The sequence below is a fragment of the Aspergillus novofumigatus genome, assembly GCF_002847465.1.
Source record: "Aspergillus novofumigatus IBT 16806 chromosome Unknown P174scaffold_4, whole genome shotgun sequence".
Taxonomy (NCBI): domain Eukaryota; kingdom Fungi; phylum Ascomycota; class Eurotiomycetes; order Eurotiales; family Aspergillaceae; genus Aspergillus; species Aspergillus novofumigatus.
The window spans coordinates 2210280-2222156 of NW_020194277.1; the positions used below are offsets into that span (position 1 = coordinate 2210280).

The 11877-nt window shown below is 50.2% G+C and overlaps 8 protein-coding genes across 8 annotated transcripts; 2 read left to right on the plus strand and 6 right to left on the minus strand.

Moving 5' to 3' along the window:
• Nucleotides 1-27: 27 nt before the first annotated feature.
• Nucleotides 28-1304, minus strand: P174DRAFT_389427 (ankyrin repeat protein). The gene has a single exon (XM_024823447.1). The coding sequence runs from the start codon at nucleotides 1229-1231 to the stop codon at nucleotides 128-130; it is 1104 nt and encodes a 367-aa protein (XP_024682856.1). The 5' UTR covers nucleotides 1232-1304; the 3' UTR covers nucleotides 28-127.
• Nucleotides 1305-1598: 294 nt separating this feature from the next.
• On the minus strand, nucleotides 1599-2025 carry P174DRAFT_441547 (LysM peptidoglycan-binding domain-containing protein). Its single transcript, XM_024827341.1, has 2 exons — nucleotides 1979-2025; nucleotides 1599-1924 (listed from the first exon to the last, which is right to left on the minus strand). Exon 2 carries the CDS (start codon nucleotides 1840-1842, stop codon nucleotides 1630-1632), a length of 213 nt encoding a protein of 70 aa, XP_024682857.1. The 5' UTR covers nucleotides 1843-1924; nucleotides 1979-2025; the 3' UTR covers nucleotides 1599-1629.
• Nucleotides 2026-5320: 3295 nt separating this feature from the next.
• Nucleotides 5321-6780, minus strand: P174DRAFT_460356 (uncharacterized protein; the record flags this gene model as incomplete). Its single annotated transcript, XM_024829876.1, has 3 exons — nucleotides 5321-5446; nucleotides 5513-6292; nucleotides 6766-6780. 3 exons carry the CDS (start codon nucleotides 6778-6780, stop codon nucleotides 5321-5323), a joined length of 921 nt encoding a protein of 306 aa, XP_024682858.1.
• A 73-nt stretch (nucleotides 6781-6853) lies between these two features.
• On the plus strand, nucleotides 6854-7818 carry P174DRAFT_451163 (uncharacterized protein). The gene is made up of 2 exons (XM_024828993.1): nucleotides 6854-7598; nucleotides 7654-7818. The coding sequence occupies exon 1, from the start codon at nucleotides 7076-7078 to the stop codon at nucleotides 7424-7426; it is 351 nt and encodes a 116-aa protein (XP_024682859.1). The 5' UTR covers nucleotides 6854-7075; the 3' UTR covers nucleotides 7427-7598; nucleotides 7654-7818.
• P174DRAFT_420819 (uncharacterized protein) lies at nucleotides 7455-7818 on the plus strand (the record flags this gene model as incomplete). Its single annotated transcript, XM_024824901.1, has 2 exons — nucleotides 7455-7598; nucleotides 7654-7818. 2 exons carry the CDS (start codon nucleotides 7455-7457, stop codon nucleotides 7816-7818), a joined length of 309 nt encoding a protein of 102 aa, XP_024682860.1.
• Nucleotides 7819-8484: 666 nt separating this feature from the next.
• On the minus strand, nucleotides 8485-9548 carry P174DRAFT_451165 (uncharacterized protein; the record flags this gene model as incomplete). Its single annotated transcript, XM_024828994.1, has 2 exons — nucleotides 9055-9548; nucleotides 8485-8990 (listed from the first exon to the last, which is right to left on the minus strand). Coding segments are annotated over exons 1-2 (639 nt in total), but the record flags the coding sequence as incomplete, so codon positions are not given.
• A 332-nt stretch (nucleotides 9549-9880) lies between these two features.
• Nucleotides 9881-10792, minus strand: P174DRAFT_177379 (uncharacterized protein). Its single transcript, XM_024821242.1, has one exon. The coding sequence runs from the start codon at nucleotides 10388-10390 to the stop codon at nucleotides 9980-9982; it is 411 nt and encodes a 136-aa protein (XP_024682862.1). The 5' UTR covers nucleotides 10391-10792; the 3' UTR covers nucleotides 9881-9979.
• Nucleotides 10793-10963: 171 nt separating this feature from the next.
• P174DRAFT_420822 (uncharacterized protein) lies at nucleotides 10964-11836 on the minus strand (the record flags this gene model as incomplete). Its single annotated transcript, XM_024824902.1, has 4 exons — nucleotides 10964-11127; nucleotides 11184-11280; nucleotides 11336-11691; nucleotides 11743-11836. The coding sequence occupies 4 exons, from the start codon at nucleotides 11834-11836 to the stop codon at nucleotides 10964-10966; spliced, it is 711 nt and encodes a 236-aa protein (XP_024682863.1).
• Nucleotides 11837-11877: the final 41 nt, after the last annotated feature.

An 11877-nucleotide genomic window follows, 5' to 3' on the forward strand; every position in this document is an offset into this window, starting at 1 on the left:
ACCCTGTCATTGCTTAGTTGTAGCCAGGCAGGAATGGTTTCAGAGTTAGTATTTCAGGGGTACAGGTCAACGCAGCCAGAAAAGCCTTCAAAAGTAGGAATCTAAAGCACAGCTCCTTTCTCCCTATTCAGCTATGGGTGTTTATCCACCTTGTAACGAGGTCCTCCTTTTCAGGCACATCCACATAGGAAAACCCAGAGAGAATACCCACAATTTCATTATATTCCTTCTCCCGCGCCAGTTGAAGATCACCCTCCTCAGGCTGTACGCCATGCTCAATCAGAAATTTGCATACATCCAAATGACCATGAAGTATAGCATGGTAGATAGAGCTATACTTCTTTTCTCCGTCTCCAATAACGCTTTCCGTCGATAGGCAGAGGTTGGGGTCAGCACCTTCAGAGATGAGGAACTCAACCCAGTCTTTCTTCCCTTCAGTAATAGCTCCATATAGAGCCACATGGCCATACTTCTTGATTTCGACCCCGTTTTCCACCATAAGATCAAACATGGGCCGAGTATCTAACGAAAGGGAAAGCGCTTCGTCCCAGTGCCCGCATACTCCAAGTCTGACCAGGACGGGAAGCTCATGAAAACGGTGATATTTGACGGCCTCAACAATGGGACACTCATCTCCGCCACATGTACAGGCCTTGTGCTTGATAAGTAGATCGAATATCTCATCATAGCCGTGTCTGATCGCGAGAGAAACAGGTAGTGGATGTTTTTCATTAGCAGGAAAGGCAAATCCTGCTACCGCTCCGCAATCAAGAAAACAGTTGACGAGTTCCTTTAGTCCAGTTGAGATGGCAGCGAGAAAGGCACGCTGGACGAAAAGGATGTCACGGACTCGATACCCTTCTTTATAGAGCGGATGCTGTTGGAGATCCCAGTGAAGCGTTCCATCCCAGTCTCGAGCTCCATCTTCCTCGTCGGTACTATCTAGGGTGTTTGTTATACAGCTTTCTTCCATAGAAGCCGTTTCTTCTCGCTTTTTATTAATCACAAATAGCTGTTTCAGAATCTCCCGTACGAGGCAAATATCTCCACATTGCACTGCACAGAATAACAGAGATCCGTGGCAACCCTTAACGCTAGATGTAACGAGGATAGTTTTCAAGATCCTATTGAGCCGACGATTTGAAAAGACGAGAGCCCGAACATCTCTATAACAGCTTAGATATCCACCAATACTACACAGAAGTTCATCTGGTAGCTGGACAAGAGACATGGAGACAATGCAGTTGATGAGAACAGGTGGGAAGAGCTAGGAAATCTCAACCAGAAAGGAGGATGGGCAAAAGGAAAGTGCCAAATGGCTTGGGCCTGTGGAAAGGCAATACTGGAAGAACCCTTAGCTTGATTTCGGTAATTATTACTGGGCATTATGGTCGGTTGTAACGGAGTGGCTGTAATTCTCAAGTGGCGTTCAAGTCCAGGGTATCTCATAGTGCAACCAACATGGCACCAATTGTTATGCATTAAAACTTATCAATACAAGAGCTTTTGGTATGTTCTGGAATGTAGAAATTAATTTCATGGATCTCACTAGTCTCGAATTAGCCTACTAAGACAAGTCGCCTTTCACCCCCATAGAATCTCCTCCTCGTTACAAAAAAATCCTCAAGGCTATTTGTTACATGCCGTCCAATAAAGTGGTCGTATTTGAACACCGACACAAACATAGTAACCTAGCCAGAGAGATGCACAAGAGGTCCCAACATACGGATTCCAGGCCCCAAACTGGGTAGCAGTAATGCCGTACTGCTGCTCAATAGACCAACAGCTGTCACCACTGGCAACCAAGTGCCACTTCTTACACGTGGAGATGGTGCTAGGCATGGCATGGACAGTCTTGGTAGCAACACAGTAGTAGTATCCCGCTTGTAGGTTACTACAAGTTGAACCGACGGCAGGATTCCAGGTATAGAACTCATCCTGAGTCAAATAGGTATATTTCTCGCTGACGATGGTCCAGCAGCTATCGCCCGAAACGGCCTGGCCTGGTAGAATGTCTCACAGTCGGCCGTGATGCCGGCTTGGGTCGGAGAGGGACCGCTGGCCGTAGTTGTTGTGGTGGGTCCTTTGGTGGTGGTGGTCTTTGTAGTGGTTGTGCTTGTGGTTGACCCTATGACACCAAATTAGGTTGGTGATGAAGAGATAGTAGGAGGTGGGGGAGAAGAGAAAAGCTACCTGAAACAGCAACGCAGACATAGTACCCAGCCCGAAGGCTCTGGCAGGATGTCCCAACAGCTGGGTTCCAGCTGTAGAAATCCTGGCGAGGGTGATACCATACGTCGAAGCTATGTTGGCACAACCGTCACCAGTTTCTACAAAGTAGTACTTGTTACCTGCGAGAATGATAAGCGAAGACAACACAATTGAGTCAGCCAATGGCAGACATACAGTTTGCAGCAATCACAGTCTGCTGAGGAGAGTATGGTTTAGCTGTCGTCGTGGCAGTGGCAGTGGTACTTGTGGTTAAATTAACCATCAATGTCAAGGTGCAGGCTCGCAGGCAGAAAGGGCCGGGTAAAGAGGTAGTTAACACTCAGGCTGGCTATAATAATCCTTATCTAACAGTCCCAGGCTGCAGGTAGGCTGGTATAGGCGGGCTCTATGGACAGGATGTAGCTCAAAGAGCTTTAATGAATTTCCGAAACTCTATAGAACAGCCATATCTATCATCAGTAGCCAGAGCCCTTTTCTTATGACTGATTTCGTTTGGTTTTTTCTCCGATGATCCTCTGGTGTGACCGGATACGAAATATCGTCAGTATATCTAAATCAACAGGCTAAGCCAGATACTCGCAAGATGTATCTATGTCTCATCCGCCAGATGTGATTCAGTTCATGGCCTGGACGGTCAATAAGGTATGTTCTCTGTAAAAAAGGTGTGGATAAAACTGCCGCCTCCCCCGATCTGTTTCACCCGATGTCTACCATAGCGATGCATCAGCCGCCCATAATACGGATTACCCCGAAGAGGTTGCTCTTCATCCTTCCTCCCGAGTCAGTACTCCCTCCGTGACTGGCCTGGATAGACCTGGGATAAGGAGAGTATTCGATCACACCAGGCAAAGCGCCGAGAATAATCTCGAGCATTTACTGCAAACTGAAGGAAATGAGGGCTAGAAGATCTAAGGATTTCTTCCACAAAGGGCCATCTACACCCGAATCCAACCTGGAAAATGAACGAAAGTTCGTTATTCTAGGGCGAAGAGAGCTATGCAGATGACCATCTCGCCGGACTTGCGAATGCGATCATGTACCTAAAGCGTTTCTATAGCCTGAGTACTGCTAAAACTATATTCTCTGATGACCTTGCTGATACTGATACCCTCAAAGAAAATTTCGCGGTGCTTTAGCTTATGACTAAAATGCTATAGCACGCATATGTTGTCATTGTAGCAAGTACTACGGCAATAGAGCATCCTGTTTGGCAAGCTACGACTGTGTAAGCACGGCAAACCATCTACGAGCAACCCCGACAGTCGGGGGACATCTACTGTGTACTTGATTCAACGTTCCTGCGCCTGTAGGATCTTCGCACGTTCTTTCCTTCCCATCGTACCTCCCTCCACGATAGATGCACCTGCCTTCGTGATAGCTTCCACCATGGGTATACAAGGACTTCCCGCTCGATTTGATTCTGTCTTCTTTTTTCCTCTCCTCGCGCATCCACTCTAAGTTCAATCGGCATCTTGTTCACTGCAACAGTTCTTAGTCTGTGGATGCTCATTCCAAAGGCAAGTTTATACCCGCCCATCATGGAAGTAGCTTGGATTGCGCTGATTGTTGCTTTTTTCTCTCTCGGAGTGTCGGCAGCAAATTTGCTGTTCCCTGTCAAGGAATGGATGCAATACTGGTTTCCCCGACTGTGGCCGCAGCCGGACCAGGATGAAGTGCACCAACCAGCCGATCCCGAGTCAGGTGCTGTGGGCAGAACAGTGGCTGAAGACCTTGAAGCCCGCATTGCTGCCGCAATTGCCAAATTGACGAGGAGACTTGAGCAGCTCGAGGGTGAAAGCCCTGTCGGGAGAGTCCATACTGTCGATACTTCGGCACCATCTCACTCAGATGGTGGCAGAGCTGTTCAGCGCACCGACTCAAGGAGGCCCTGACGAGGACGGAGTGGCGCAGGGCATGAAGGTCAACTTGACTCGATCGGTTGACTGGATTGGTACACTCCGAGACCCCGCCCCTACACCCGGAAAGCAGGGTGGCAGAGAGGGAATGGTGTAGGAGAGCTCCATCTTTCGAGGCGGCTCACCTTGATAGATGGAGTGGTAGGGCCACCAGCAACGGGCTTGCACTTCTTCGCAGTGCTGGTGACTAGTAACCTTCAGGTGAAGCCAAGACAAGCCCACATGCGAGTGATTCATTGCTCTGGGGATCTCAAGCATAAGGAAATGACATGAGACAACTTACTTCCTTTTGTTTCTCAACAATATTCCTGCTTCAAACGGACAAGCTCTATGCCATCTGGTCTCCCAGGATAGGCTCGGGTCAGTACATTATCCCCAAGGTAGTCTGACTAATTACCGCGCACAACCAGAACACATTCACTCTCACATCCCCATGTCCTGAGCATCTCTCTCCTTGCTTCGCCCACATGGTGTTTGCACCCAAGATCACTCTGTTCTCAATCGTTCCCTGACGTTTTCAATGTCCTCTCCACAAACTCTCAACAGCCAGGACGTTCAGTGGTCCATGATCAATACCCTTTGACTTCTCCACCTACTCCATGGCAGCGAGACCTATCTATTCTTGGTCAGTCTCAGCGTTCAGTGTCAACCTGCCACCATTCACTACCCTTTGGTTTTCGCCCTTTCTTTTTTCTCTACGTGGGCCTGCCGAAGCCGTACGACTCAATTCTAGTGGGAACACCGGGAGGTGGGCGAACTAAGCAGGCGTGAGGGCTTTAATTATCAGGGTGACAGGAACTATTCATGTACATAGTGTCGCTGCTTTTTATGCTGGATGCAGAATGCTGGAGCTTAACATATAGTCTCATTAATTTAGTAGCAATTATTCAGTCAGTCTTCCTCTTTTCTCTTTCCTTTAACAACACAACGCTGTAAGAAGCAGCAATGGGATGGTACTAGCTATCTGGACTCCCTCATCAGCAGTTCATGAGGCTCTGCGTTGATGTCGATGTCGATGTCGATGTCGAAGCAATCTTCTTTCCTGTTCCATGTAGTAATCTCTTTTCCACTGACCATGAACACCTTGCATCTTCATCAGCAACTTCTGTGACCGATGCCTATAGGAGAATTTCAGTAATAGTTCTTCTTTCTCTGTAGATCCTTTGATAAACTCACCAGTAACTTTCATTAAGCAAAAACCATGCTCCAGTGAGACGACACTGGTTAAGCCAAGGATAGTCTGCAGGCCATTCACAGCTTCCTAGATTTCGCAACACCCAGAAAACAGACTGGTTCATCTTTTCAGACTCTTCAGGCAAAGTTTCTTTCGCAATTAAAGTTGGACACCGGGGACAGGCTTTTACCAGCTTTCCAGGGATAAGAGACAGGAGATCCTGATGGGGTTTTGAAGAAATCAAAGTCTGGTACATCTGAAGATCATTTGCGGCTAGATTCTCAGGGACAAGAGAGAGGAGATCTCGATGAGGACAAGCAAAGGTGGGCTCAGCTGTCAGATGAGCATTAGAGGAATAGAAGCTTATAGTATGCCGACCTGTTAGACACAACTGGCCAGCCTTAATATCTAAAACCAGAACAACTCGCACAACGTAGCCAGTCCTAGTGCTAAATGAACAGCAGTGGCTAAGCGAGGGATCTCTTCCATCGCTAACATCATACCTGAATAGGCCATATTGGGTTTTTGGTTTCGCGGGTGATTTGAGGATCTTGATAAGCTGGTCTCGACCTCGAACCGTCAGAGAGATACAGGGACATAGGTCAGCTATACCAGCGTAGTAAGTGCAGGATCTCTCCAGCGCAGATCGTCTTAGTAAATGTCTTGGAAATTCTTTCCGGGGATGGAGTTTTAGACACCGTGCACAGTAGGCCCAGTGGCGGTTTTCAAGTCGAAGAAGAAGTTGGTTTCGTGGCACATCCCGACTGTTCACGCACAGGATTGGATTCCTGATACGCAAGAGCCGTGGAAATTTGAGATCTTTATGCTGTACGATCGTGCTCCCGAATAGGTAAAAGAGCTCTTTGCAGCTGAGGGATAGACACACTTGATCAACTAGTGAGAGGTGTTGGTAGATCTTCTGGAAGGTGCGCTCATCCAAGCAAAGTATGGCGGGGTATTCTGGCAGTTTCTTCCATTTGGCAATCTTTCGCCATAGCGACATCTTTGAGTCTTTGGGCGGAGACTGGGTCTTGATTTTGGATACAGCCACCATGTAAAGACGAGGAGACTGAGAGAGTAGACCAGAGTCTATGGATATTTTGTGCAGCGCAGCGGTGCAGAGAGAACAAAAAGTCTCCAGCACTGCCATCTGTGGTCAAGAATTATGACTTCATGACGTACTGATTGCAAGTTCTGACGCTCATTTTATCTCATAAGCAGTTCCTTAGATCAATCAAATCCATGGATGTTGTCGGACCTGCACCAGTGGACTTATCCCATAAGTCACATACACTCAGACATTTCTCGACCATTTCCCCTGTCCTTGGCAGCATGCGAAGTCCAGCAGTAAATCTTAATATAACAACTAATATCTAAATCTCGATCAAGATGATAAGCCAGATGTATGTCTTGTCTCCTCCGCCGGATGTCCATCACTTCTACTCCATAGTCATGCATGAAAACAGCCGAGTGAATAGATAAAAGCACTTGTCGAATGGAAGAAGTGACAGTGAATCTATTAATGCTTGACCTCATACTACTCCCCCTTTGCGTGGGTTCGATCCCCTGTCGTAGCGCCCTGGTGGGTAAAGCAGCTCCTTCCTGATTAGGTAACCTAAGCGAAATACAAACCAACGACCGCTGCACTATACTACCTACTCTCCCTTTGTCTCTTCCTCGCCTCCCCGGGTATTCTGACGGGAAATCTTGCCAAAAGGCCGCCGATGCGCTTGCAAGGCACTACTTCCAGGGTATGCTGGATGGATCACACCTCGACGACCTCTATAAGCTGGCCAAGCTGGCCGAGTCGGACGAGTCCGATTCCTCCGGCATCTATAACCAGTCGGCCGGGTTCCAGGCCGTGGTTCTCGCTCGGAACGGCAAGAGAGAGCAGGCGAGGGCCGTACTAGCGCGGCGGGTGGAATTGTCGCTGCAAATACTATCGGATGATGTAGCCGACAACGATGCCTTGGGGTTCTCTATCCCTCACAAGATGCTGGAGCTGTACCAAGATTTCCAGAATGCGGCCATTGCTCTATCTCTCCTGGTGCGACCTGATCTGGCGACGAGCGCCCTGGACTTCGAAGCCGACAAATGTAGCTGACGGCGATGACAAGCAATGAGTGTTGGACATGGTCCGCAATCTGGCCAAGGACACAGTTCAGGCAGCCAAAACCCAGGTTCCGGATGCCAGACAACAGGTCCAACGCATTAAAGCTGCCCGTGCGTATGCTGAGACGCTGACAAAACCGGAGAGCCACGACACAGACAAGAAAGTGACTGCCAGCGCGCTCCGCCTGCTTGAAAGCCGCCTCTTCTAACCTGCCCGAGACTCACACCCCCACTGTCAACCTTGATGAGTTGGGCTTTACTTGGTACTGCGACGGCCGCACGGCGGATGGCGTGGGCTGCAACAACGGGGCCGGTTTTGAGAATGAGCTCTATCATTGCGTCTACTGTTCGGCATGCGATTTCTGCCGGGACTGCCTTGATTGACTGCGCGATCCCACAACTGACAGTGAGATAACTGCATGCAGCCCAAACCACCTCTGGTTTCAGATCCCACCATACGGAGGGGATATGTTCCCTGGACTAGAGGCCAAGAGTGTTTGAGTGCTGGCACGTATTGAGACTGTGGACGGGGATGAGCAGATCTTAAGGGCTCGGTATGCTGAGAACTCTGATGGACTGGAGATCACCGTGGATGCGTGGAAGGAGAGATTGGCTGCGGAATGGGACATCTCGCTCAAGGACACCAATGTCGGTGAGCTGATTGCAGCTCTCCGTCCACAGTCGCAGGGCTTCACTGACTGGTTCGGCGCCGTCGGTTGCCATCTTGTACGTGCACGCCTGAAGCCGCGGTAGTAGAGGAGCACACCGCGAGCCCTCTTTTCAGCAAACCAGTCCTCCTCTTCCAATGTTGCTGTGGCCGTCTCCATGGCGCGCACCACGCCTCTGAGGAGATCCGGATCCGCCTTGACCGTAGTGAACATGGGCAACACAGGAGTGTCATGCCGGGGGGACTGTGTAATTAATTTCAGAACACTGGCCATCTCCTCCTGTCCATCCTCTCGGTTAAGTGTGTGCTGGAGTAACTCCCTCGTCTTCTCTCTGTCTGAGGAGCGCAACATGACTCTCAGAAGACCCATCAACGCTTCGTTTGCTTGCTGAGCATCGTCGCTCTTGCACGCCAGCGCGTAATGATCTGCCGACTTTTTCATATCCTTGGCCGCCAAGGCATAGGGGCGCAGTCGCAAATGCAAATCTACGATGTCCCTGGCCTCTGGCTTGGGACTAGCATCATCCCGTTCTGCTGCCGTCAGCGCGAGCTGCATCTGCTCGATAGCCTCTAGAGTTTGGAATTCTTGCTGAAGTGTTTTCCCGAGGCCGCGATGACGCAACCAGCTGGGGTTCTCCTTCTCTATGGCGCGCTCGTAGAGTGATATGGTCACATCGCGCAGGTAGCTTTCTGAGGATGAAACCTCAGCAAGTCGCTCGTACCATAGGGAGTCCAGCTCCGATTCAGATAGCCAGAGGATGTCTTGAGACCAGGCGCCCATGCTATACCAGTTAATCTTGCTAGATGAACTGGCTGAATTGGCGTTGCTGTCTAAATCTGCATTGTCTTCCTTAGAGGGCTTGGAGGCCTTCTGATGATCTTTGACATCCTTTCCTCAGAGCAATCGATAGTCAGCATATGTGCCATGCCATGGTGTGCTGGAAAAGACCCACAGAATGCATAAACTGCTTGATCCACAACCAAGCGCCATGGACCTCCCAGCTCCTCTCCCTCAAGAGCCCCCTCACAACCATCGCCACGAGTTCCTTTAGATACCCTCTACGGGCTTGCAGCCGACTGGACTGCATTCCGCCAAGCTTTCTCCAGCGTGCGCACCACGCCTAAATCCTTGAACCACTTCTGCATATCGTCCATCTCTTCCGCGGCCCAATGATTCTGCTCAAGGGTTGCCTTATGACCCCTGAACGCTGCATCATCTTTAAACAGCCCATACAGCTCCTCTCCAATCTGGAGCCTTTCATTCTGCATTAGTTCGCCTCTTTCTTCGTTGAGCTCGCCAAGGCGGTTCAAGTGGTACGGCAGCCAACGGACGAGGTATTTTCTAATCTCCTTGGTCTGCGTGCTGGGCTCCGTCTTTAAGTACACAAAGGCCCACTTCATGATGGTGGGATGCGCCTTGAAATCGTCCACAGTGATGACGCCCTGGCTGCTGGGGTCAGGGAGGTGGAACCGGCACCGTCGAAGTTAAACTTGAACTTGTCCCGGATCGCCTTCTGTGTGAGGTCCCAGAGGAAGTGCCCGCAAAGTTCTTCGTCCACATTGTTGACTGTGATGGTCATACAGATCGTGGCACGGTCCTTGGAGTGTAATGACTGGCCGGAGGCGTCTTTCTCCTTCTGGAGATAGTCTTGACGCCGTCTTCGCCGTAGACGTAGCCATCCTTGAGTTTCAGAAAGGCAGAGTACTTGGTTTTGATGATGTATTGCAGCGACGCGAGAGACTCTATCTGTGAAAAGAGGAACTTGATGCTGGTAGCCTTCTTGTATTGATACAGGACTACCCACTCATCATCGCGGCCACGAGCTGGTCCAACGTCATAGGCTCATTTCTATACAGAACCCACTTGAGCAATTCATTTCACTCCTTGATCTGGTTGGCCGTCAACGACTGTTGCAGGTTCTTGATGGCGGCCTCATGGCTGCTGATGGACTGGTCCAGCATCTGATCTAGCTCCAGGATCGCCGTGCGTGTGCTCAGCAGACGAATCACATCATCCAGGCCAAACTTCAGCCTCGAATAGCTCCCCTTCACATTTTCCAACAGCTTCTCGATGATCTTGTCTTGTGCCTTTTGCTGGTTCGAGCCGGGCGGTGCGTTGCGAAGCCCCTGGCGATTGAGCGTCTCCTCGATGAAGATGCGCATGTCTGGCAGGTTATGCTCCTCCATTGTTGGTTCCCCCTCGGGCAGCTTCATTTCTGATGCTGCCAATGGCTGCTGACCCTTCATGTTGCAGGAAGCTGGTGGACAGTGGCTTGATGGACAAGACATTATTTAAGTGTTCCACTCAAGCTAATGTCGTGTTTGTGTCATGTCTAAGGTGTTCTCTCGCCAATAGGGGTAAGCCAACTCTACATACATAATGCATTTGCCCATCACAGCCTGCACGGATGCCTGATCCACCCAGCTGAAGCGCCTGTGCAGAGCGACTAAGCTAATGGTGCTACTATGCTAGTCACAGACTGTGCATCCGCAGGCAGGCTATAAGGAAAAAACTAAGAAAATAACTATTTCATAGATAGGAAAAGAGATAATGGTTAAGAAGAGAGGAGGCCCTTATATTTAAGCAGGTAATAAAGCAGAATTACTCACCTACTAATCACCCATACTTACCTATACTATTAGATAGCATTGCTCAGCTCGCCTTCACTCACCCTTACTCACCCACACTCACCCTGTGGTTTAGTGTCTCTCACCTATAAAGCAGCAGGCCTTTGAGGGCGCATATAACTTCTGGCCGCGTTGATACTACTGGCTTAAGTACGGCTGAGCGGACGGGAAGCCCTGTTTTCCACACCATGTGGTCGTATGTGGCAGAATGATGGGACGCCCTGTTGAAATGTGTCAGGCATGTATCATGTGTTGAGGCCTGAAGGCAATAAGGGCCTGGTGGTGGGGGTTGGTGGAGAATGGCACCCTATTGCTTATTATTCCAGAGCCCTGAGCCGCGATGTACGCAAAGCCCAAGCCGAAGCCCCAGCCCCAGTTGCGCCAGCCGTCGCAGAAGTCTGTTCGTCCGGATGTCAGCATGTACCCGAAGGATCAAAGAGATGAAGGGGCATACAGATGTTCCAGCAACCCAGGTATTGATTGGCATTCTGCAGCCGGCAGTGCGCGCTGTTCTGCGTTGCACTAGGGTTGTACAACTGGCCGGCGGCAGCCTGCACACGGAGCGAGATACTGGCCGCAGGTGGACCCCGTGGGTAGGTTGAGCACGCTCAACTCGGCGCTGGCGCATTGGATTGCCTGGCCCTGTAGTGCCGTCGCTGTGATCCCTGGAACTACATATGTCAGGGGCAACACGCGATACATGAAAATACAGAAACCGGGCAGGGCGTGTGGCAGCTGCATGACGCCGTTGAAGGTCATCAGCGCTATGATGAAGAGTAGGGTTGCAATTGTGCCACCGGTTTCGGCTTCGGGCAATGCGGCAATTATCTTCGAAGCGAACGACGAGGCGAAGATGTAGAATTGTACGAGAAACAGTAACATGAGCCCCTGCCGTTGGGACGACTCGCTCGCGCCGTAGGTCGGTTGATAGTACAGGGCCAGGCGATGATACCGGCCAGAATCTGGCAGGATATGTCGACGGGTGAGGTATCCTTAATGGTCGAACTGATCACTCGTAAGGTCAATAACTGAATCGTTGAGTTCGAGACAATCAAGCGTGTCCTTGCGTTCAACGCCAAGGTCAGTGACTAGAGAATCCCGGCCCATGCTTGGGAGAGTTCGAACGTAATGCCAGCCAGCTCTGCGCT

Excerpts from the sequence above, each read along its gene's own strand:
- P174DRAFT_389427 (XM_024823447.1), bottom strand. The coding sequence starts at position 1,231 with ATGTCTCTTGTCCAGCTACCAGATGAACTTCTGTGTAGTATTGGTGGA.
- P174DRAFT_177379 (XM_024821242.1), bottom strand. The coding sequence starts at position 10,390 with ATGTCTTGTCCATCAAGCCACTGTCCACCAGCTTCCTGCAACATGAAG.
- P174DRAFT_451163 (XM_024828993.1), top strand. The coding sequence starts at position 7,076 with ATGCTGGATGGATCACACCTCGACGACCTCTATAAGCTGGCCAAGCTG.
- P174DRAFT_441547 (XM_024827341.1), bottom strand. The coding sequence starts at position 1,842 with ATGCCTAGCACCATCTCCACGTGTAAGAAGTGGCACTTGGTTGCCAGT.